The 8,233-nt window shown below is 40.5% G+C and overlaps 1 protein-coding gene across 2 annotated transcripts in view; it reads right to left on the reverse strand.

Annotated features, from left to right (window-relative positions):
- Nucleotides 1–8,233, reverse strand: part of Pafah1b2 (platelet activating factor acetylhydrolase 1b catalytic subunit 2) — a 25,619-nt gene continuing 17,386 nt past the window's right edge. For both annotated transcript variants that reach the window (XM_005347250.3, XM_005347251.3), the window contains exon 6: nt 1–3,626. In XM_005347250.3, the coding sequence (XP_005347307.1) occupies nt 3,348–3,626 (279 nt within the window). In that variant the 3' untranslated portion in view covers nt 1–3,347. The remainder of the gene's footprint in view (nt 3,627–8,233) is intronic.

The following is an 8,233-nucleotide window of genomic DNA, read 5'->3' on the forward strand; positions in this document are numbered from 1 at the left end:
GTGAGTTCGCAGTGAAATGTTGTCTTTTATATTAAATAAGCACTGAACAGAATGGATTCTAGTCAAGAAGCCTTTAGCAAACACAGTCTTGGGGAGGTCCAGTCAGCCTGCTGTAGTGGTCGCGAGGAGGAAGACCACAGACAAGCCCCACTCACATGAGGAGCTGGCCAGGCTCCCTTTCGTGTCTACTTTCTTCACCACTGTAATAAATAGAATACTAGCAATGTCCATACACCTCAGCACAGATAGGCCCCAGGCTTTAGCATACAACTACAAGTGGTCAGACTGAAAATGCAAATAAAATTTTCAACTTCTTTAACAATGAGAGCTACAATTCTTAAAGACAGGGCATGAGCTACTCAAAACTTACTTTGCTGGGTGAAGAATTTTGACAGAAGAATCAGGATTAAATAAAGTTCCTCAACAGTCCTACCATACCCAACATATTGGCCACAGCACTGCCAATGTAATCTGCAACTTGCAAGGGCAGCCAAGTCACTTGCAATCGATCATCCCTTTGGCAGGGCACCTCCAACCTGCCACATTAGAGACATGACCCTTAGCACCTGGAAGGTTCAAGGGCATCCATAGCTACAAGATAAGTTGAAAGCCAAGCTGTATTATACTGACAAAGGAACAGAACATCCAGGGATGGTGGAGTAGGCCTGCAATTCCAGGGCTGGGGAGAGAGACAAGAGGATCTAGGGAAGCCAGGGTACATGTAGACTCTCACTAAGGAAACCCACCCCACCTACTAAGAAAGGGAGCAAAGCATTATCTGTGCTAGCTGCCTATCCCCTTAATCACAAAGATAAACTAAGACACTTCATGTAGACACTGCATTCAGTTCACATCTTAAAAAAAAAATTACAAGGACTAACCGGTTCTGTCACTAAAGCAATCTGGGATGTCAACCAAAGAAAAACCAAGAAACACTTTTTCCCCCTAAAACAACATAAGTAAACCTGGCAAGAAATGACAGTGGACTCAGTATCTGCACGTTAGCAATAGGGCTGAGTTTTATTTAAAAGGCTAGTGGTTCAAATACTATTGCTTGAATAGCTCTGGTAGATATAAAATGTAGTAACATCTGAGGTTTATACACACACGCAGGAGCTGAAGGTCAACTCATAAGACTAGCTCATCCTTGGTCAAGAGAAGCTATAAGCGCATGCTGCAGGAGTGACCTAATGGATTCATTTGGACCATACTCCCACTCTCTGAGGAACACAGAAACACCTGGATAGAAATGTTCTTTTTACACACAAAATTCTGGCTTAATTAGATCTCCTTTCTAAAATTATACCTCAGTTCAGAAAACAGTATCTTGAAAAACTCAAGAACTTGGGCTACTAAAAAAATAAAAGGGAATTTGAATGTAGTAAACAATTTTAGTAAACACCATGTGTATTTTCCTGTCGCTAATGAAGACATGATACATTCACAAGACTATGCATTAAAATAAATTCCTACAAAGAGGTTCATCAGGAAAAAACGCCTTCCTAAATTGTATCCTTCTCAGTCAGGTGTAGGTCTCAGCACAAACCAGCAACTCCTCTAACAGCCCTAATAGCTGCTTTGAAAGCAGAACATAATATAGTCTAGATCATAGCTACTGAATGTAACCATTAAGCAGAATCATGGAAGAGCACATTTAATGGGTTACTTCAACCCCCAACCTGGTCCAGTTTAAAATTTTTGTAGATCCAGCTTGTACAGGGTCTATATGCTACCGGACAACCAACAATCTCCTGTTCTCTCAATTGGCAGTTTGTGTAGCTCAAGAGCAGACCGTTAAAATCTCGATGAACACACATTATATAAGGTGCCTTAAAAGTTAAATAAGCCACCTGCATGGTAGAGTTTGCCTTTAATCTCAGTCCTCAGGAGGCAGGGCAGAAAGACCTCTGTGAGTTCGAGGCCAGTCTACTCTATATAGCAAATTCCAGGCTACCCAGAACTACACAGCAAGACCCTGCCTCAAAAACTAAAAGACAAACCTAGTTCTCATCTTTACTAAAATGGTGGAATAAATCCAGCATATCCAAAGTGGGGCAAGGTGACATACGCCTTTGATCCTAGCACTGGTGAGGCAGAGGTAGGCTGATCTCTTGAGTTTTGAGGCCAGCCTGGTAAACAGAGAGAGTTCTAGAACAGCCAGAACTACACAGAGAAACCCTGCTTTCAAAAAAACCCCAAAAAAGAGAGAACATCTACCATGAGAGCAGCTTCACTGTTTCTTGTGGAAAAAGCCAAATATTGTTTTACTGATAGAATTTAAGAATTAAACCAATTAAGAAACAAACAAGACTATGGATTACTTCAGTGGCAGAGCACTTGCTTAGTATGTGCTAGGCCCTGGGTTTGATCCGGTACTGTAAAATATATCTATCTATATATATATAAAATGAAAACAAACATATACACCTTAAGATAATATATAAAACTTGAAATAACATCAGGCATTATGGAATGGGAAACAATTCTGATCCCCTATTCCAAACGCTAAAAACAAAGGAAACCATAACAGGTGGGGGGGGGGGTGACAACCAGAACTCTGAGTAACACTACACAGACCCTAACATCACAGAACACCACACGGAATGAGTTATACATCAATAAGATCATCCTGACAGCAATGCAACTCCTAGATTAAAAATGAGTTAAAAGCTTGCAATGTAATTAAACCCACCTGCAAAGAGATGAAGGGGAAGCAGAGGAAAGGCTGCATGCATGGGTCTATTACAGACATGATATTCATTCAGCAGCATACAAATAATATCCCACGGTCCCCAGAACTTGTTTCACTGCTAGATTGAGAGGAATAAACTTGCTTGTTAACTATAGCATCTTTCATATCTGAGTGACAAGCATGTTTAATCTGATGCTATTTGCTAATAAAAATACCGAGGATACAAGAATCAAACAAAACAACACAACACATGAACTCATGAACCTTAAAACTGGACCAAAAATAAGTTTAAAGCCAAGTAGATGTGATAATTATCACATATGACATAATCCATAGAAAAAAGGGCCAAGAAAACAATCTTCATATTGTACTCGTGCTTGATGTTGTCCTAGGAAAAACAGTGATACTTCGACAAATGTGTCATATACAACAAAAAGTCCCCTTCTGGTTTTAAATGAATTTTTCTTGGCTAATTTTTCTCCTGTGCCAAACAAATCTTTATATACAGGACCAGTTTAAATCCCTCCTCCCCTTCAAACATTAGATACAAGCATCCAGGAACATTGTACAATGCAAAGTGCCTTAAGGATTCTGTAGTGCCAGTGGTGTAAATGATCTGAGGAAGCTGGGATGTTGTTAACACTGATGGGGCCAGTCAAGCAATGGTGGTTTGCTTCTCCTCCGGTGTTTCCTCCAGCAACTGCATGATCAGTTCATGGAGGGGTTTGCAGATCTTTGCATAGCCCCCTCCTGTGAGATGAAGAAAATCAAACATGTCGTGGCAGGAGATGGCACCGTCCGAGTGCACGAAGCCCCCGTCCGTATCCAGGAGCTGCACATTGGCGAGCTTCGGCAGGGAAACCTTAAGAAGCTGGTTCACCTTGGCATTCTTTTGTCTTAAAGGGTTGGGCTTCTCCCCTCGAGGTAACAGACCCTGGGGCAGAGCACAGAAGAACATTAACAGAGAGGGCTATTTGTTTTTCTTTACTTCCTTACAACTTCCAGTATTCCTGGCACTCATACTCTACCTTCTAAAATACCCGACTATGGCAGTTTGTTTTTTCGTTTTAAATATAATTTATTTTTATTTTATGTGCATTGGTGGGTTTTTTTTGTTTTTTGTTTTTTGCTTTTTCGAGACATGGTTTCTCTGTGGTTTTGGAGCCTGTCCTGGACTCTTGTAGACCAGGCTGGTCTCAAAATCACAGAGATCTGCCTGCTTCTGCCTCCCAAGTGCTGGGATTAAAGGCGTGTGCCACCACCGCCCGGCAGGTGTTTTTCCTATATGTGTACTGGTATGAGAATGTCATAAGCCCTGGAATTGAGTTAGAGACAGATATGAGCTGCCATGTGGGTGCTGCGGATTGAGCCTGGGTCTTCTCAAAGAGCAGTTGGTGTTCTTAGCCACTGAGCCATCTCTCCAGCCCTGACTATGGTAGTTTTATTTAAAGCTGACCTGTTTGTTCTTTTTGTTTTCTCAGTGTCTTCCTCATTGTGTTGCTAACTGTTGATACTGTTCACAATCAACTCTTCTCCATTCTAAACATTTTATAATTATTTTTATGTGTATGAGTGTTTCACTTCCATGTATGTCTATGTACCACATCTATACCTGGTACCTGAAGAGGACAGAAAAGTATGTCGGATGTCCTGGAACTGGAGGAGTTACAGATGGCTGTGAGTCATCATGTGGGTACCAGGAGTCGAACCTGGATACTCTGAAGAACAGCAAGTGCTCTTAACTTCTAAGTCACTCTCTAGCCTACCACTCTGAACACTTTAGCCAAGATCTTTTTTAGAGCTTCAGAATTCCACTGAACTTCCACCTACAGGTCCCCCCAGCATGTCAAAGAGCTGTTCATCATCTTCTTTTTAAACTGTCCTCCTTGTCCATTATATCAACTGTCATTCCAACATCCCAAGTCTCTCATCTCACATTCCTTATTCATCATGGAATCACTAAATGTTCACACTCTAAATATTTCTCTAATCAATCTCTGTCTTCTGAGATAGTTTCTCGTGAATCCCAGGCTGACCTCAAACTTACTACATGGCTAAGGATTACAGGCATATACTATCACATGTGATTTATGTGGTACCAGGAATGAAATACAGGGTGAAGCCTGTGTTCAGTTCATGCCCAGCAGGCACTATAACAAATGAGCCACAACCACAGCCTCCATCTTCTTTTTCTTCACTATGATAATATATATACATTACCTTTGTTTAGAAACTTAATGCTATTCATCTCAATTCCTAAAATATCTCCCACTGGTTCTCCCAAAGCCAGTGTGTCCTCCCTTCAATTCTTTCTCCCTATACTTTGTCAGGAGAACATAGCCTAGACACACCTATCAATGCCAGAGAAAGATACACTACAATATTTATAAGAGAATTGGAATCAAAGCTGTCTTAATTAAACACATAAATTAATGAATTACATACCTGGCAAGATAAATGTATCCTAAATTAATTCTAACTTGTATATTAATGATCTAATACAATTTTCAGATAAATCAACGTCTACATACTATTGGTAAAGAGAAATATTACATGTCAAGGGCAAGATTTTTATCAATGCAAAGTAGAGGTAGTCTTCAACAGACATGGTTCCATTACAGAAATGCTGCCAGACATCGCCATCCTCGTAGCTGGTCAATACCTAGTGATGGCACAGGAGTCAACTGCTATTCTGGTAAAAAGTTTTCCCCAGTTTCTCCTATAGGGTATGTGAGATGTTTTATTCCAACAACAGGTTTACTGTGGGTCCTTTATTTTTACTAACTTGTTCTTACTGGTAGGACTGGGGACTGAACCTAGGACCTAACGAATGCAAAGCAAGAGATCCACCATGAGCTACAGTGCCAGTCCTTACCGTGGATTTTATATTCCAAGTATGCTCTAGTACATATTCACTCTCTCTCTTTCAGTAACGTGTTGGGGCTTTGGTTGCCAATTTAGTTATGATTTTACAGTTCCCCAAAAGCCACGAAGAATTCTCAATGCTAAAACATTTCAAATGATGAAGTCAGTCCTAAAACTGAGCTTTGTTACTGTTAAGTGCAAACTCCGGGACTAGCAGTGATGGCACATGCCTGTAATCCTCACAGCTGGTGACTAAAGAGTAGGAGTTAAATATCTTCAGCTATATACTGAGTCTGATGCCAGCATTGGCTACAGAATACCCTGTCTCAAGGGAAAAAAAAAGGAAAAAAAAAGAAAAAAAGTTGAAGGTTCTACCTAATATGTCACACACTAACAATGCTAACATTGCAAAGTCAGGTTGAGATAGAAGTAGTAACCAGGAAAGATGACCAGTAATCAACAAATACTTTGTTCCAATTCTCAAGTCATAAAAAACAGCAGAATGGCAGGGCGGTGGTGGCCCACGCCTTTAATCCCAGCACTTGGGAGGCAGAGGCAGGCGGATCTCTGTGAGTTCGAGACCAACCTGGTCTACAAGAGCTAGTTCCAGGACAGGCTCCAAAGCCACAGAGAAACCCTGTCTCGAAAAACCAAAACAAACAAACAAACAAAAAACCCAGCAGAATGATTATTTCTCATGATCAGGGCAACATATCTACTGGTATTTACAAACAAGAATGAGAAAAAAATAGCCATTGAGATGGTTCAATGAGAAAAGACATTGCCAATAAACCTGATGATCTAACCTCAATCCTCAGAAACCATGTGGTAGAAGAAAAACCAACCACCTTTAGTTGTCTTTTGACCTTCATATACATACACAAGTTTCTACAGCACAAGTTTCTACAGTACACACAAAATAACTAATTATAAAAAATATAAAAAAAGTTTTTGTACTTGCATAACATTTTCCTTAATCAAAGTACCAAGGTATACTGGTTGATTTATTTCCCCCTTTGATTTTAAATGATTGCTAAAATAAGACATTACAATCCTGGCCACAAAAATGGCTCAATGAAGCTGGGCAGTGGTGGCGCACGCCTTTAATCCCAGCACTCGGGAGGCAGAGGCAGGCAGATCTCTGTGAGTTCGAGGCCAGCCTGGTCTACAAGAGCTAGTGCCAGGACGGGGTCCAAAGCTGCAGAGAAACCCTGTCTCAAAAAATTAAAAAAAAAAAAAGGCTCAATGGGGAAAGTGCTTGCTGCCCATGCACAAGAACCCAAGTTACCCAGAATTCATGTAAAGCAAGATACAGCAGCCATCTGTAATCCCTGCAGTGCTATTCTGAGTTGGGAGGTCGAGATAGGAGGATTCTTACAAGTTTGTGGGTCAGCAAGCCTGGAATACGCAGGGTGGAACAAGAGATGTCTAAAACTAGGTAGAAGGCAAGGACCAATATCTGAGGTTGTTGTGCAACCTCCACATGTGCATCACTGTATTCACACACCTACATAGAGACACATACATATGTGTGTACACAGGGATAATTTAATCCCCTTAACTTTTAACAACTCCTCTAATTCTGCTTCTTTTAGACTTTTTCCAAATATTTGGATATATATCCAAATGAGTGTATGTTTAAGTAACCACAGGTTTTCCACCTCAATACATCATGGTCTTTTTCACATACCATTCATAAAGATTTATTTATTATTATGTATACAACATTCTGCCTCCATGTATGCCTGCAGGCCAGAAAAGGGCATTAGATCTCATTATAGATGGTTGTGAGCCACCAGGTGGTTGCTGGGAATTAAACTCAGGTCCTCTGGAAGAGCAGCTGGTGCTCTTAACCTCTGAGCCATCTCTCTAGCCGTCCACTCAGTTTTAATATAATCTAGGCTAATGTACTCTAGGACCATTCCCAGAGTACTTCCTCATTTAGGTTACTTCTAATATTTCAGTATTATTGATAAGAGCATAATCAGTACCTTTATCAAATTGACTTTGTATAAATAAATTCGGTATTGGGGATCAAATCTAGGGTCACACACATACTATGCAAATACTCTACCACTGAGTTATATGCCCTCAGCTCCTTAATATTCACTTTAAAACAAAAGGATTTTGGAGGATTTTCCCTGCACCATTCATATATCAACACCCCCCAAGAGGCTTTTTTAGAGCTAAACTCCCAAGTCACAATATACCAGCATGGAATAAAACACAGAATGCAACAGCTACAAGGGGGTTGAAGAGATAGCTCTGTGGTCAAGAGCACTGGCTGCTCTTCCAGAGGTCCTGAGTTCAATTCTCAGCAAACATATGGTGGCTCACAACCATCTGTAATGAGATTCTGGTGGCCTCTTTTGCCTGCAGGCATACATGCAGACAGAACACTGTATATACAATAAATCATTTTTATTTGAATCTTTTTAAAATTGTTTTATTGAGCTATATGTTTTTCTTTGAATTAAATCTTTAAAAAAAATTAAATGCCATGAAGTAAAGACTAAGATCTGAAGCTGGCAAGATAATTCATCAGGTAAAAGCTGTCATGAGGGCTGGAGAGATGGCTCAGAGGTTAAGAGCACTGCCTGCTCTTCCAAAGGTCCTGAGTTCAATTCCCAGCAACCACATGGTGGCTCACAACCATCTGTAATGGGGTCTGGTGCC

This window comes from Microtus ochrogaster, chromosome 5 (genome assembly GCF_000317375.1).
Source record: "Microtus ochrogaster isolate Prairie Vole_2 chromosome 5, MicOch1.0, whole genome shotgun sequence".
NCBI classification, from domain to species: Eukaryota; Metazoa; Chordata; class Mammalia; order Rodentia; family Cricetidae; genus Microtus; species Microtus ochrogaster.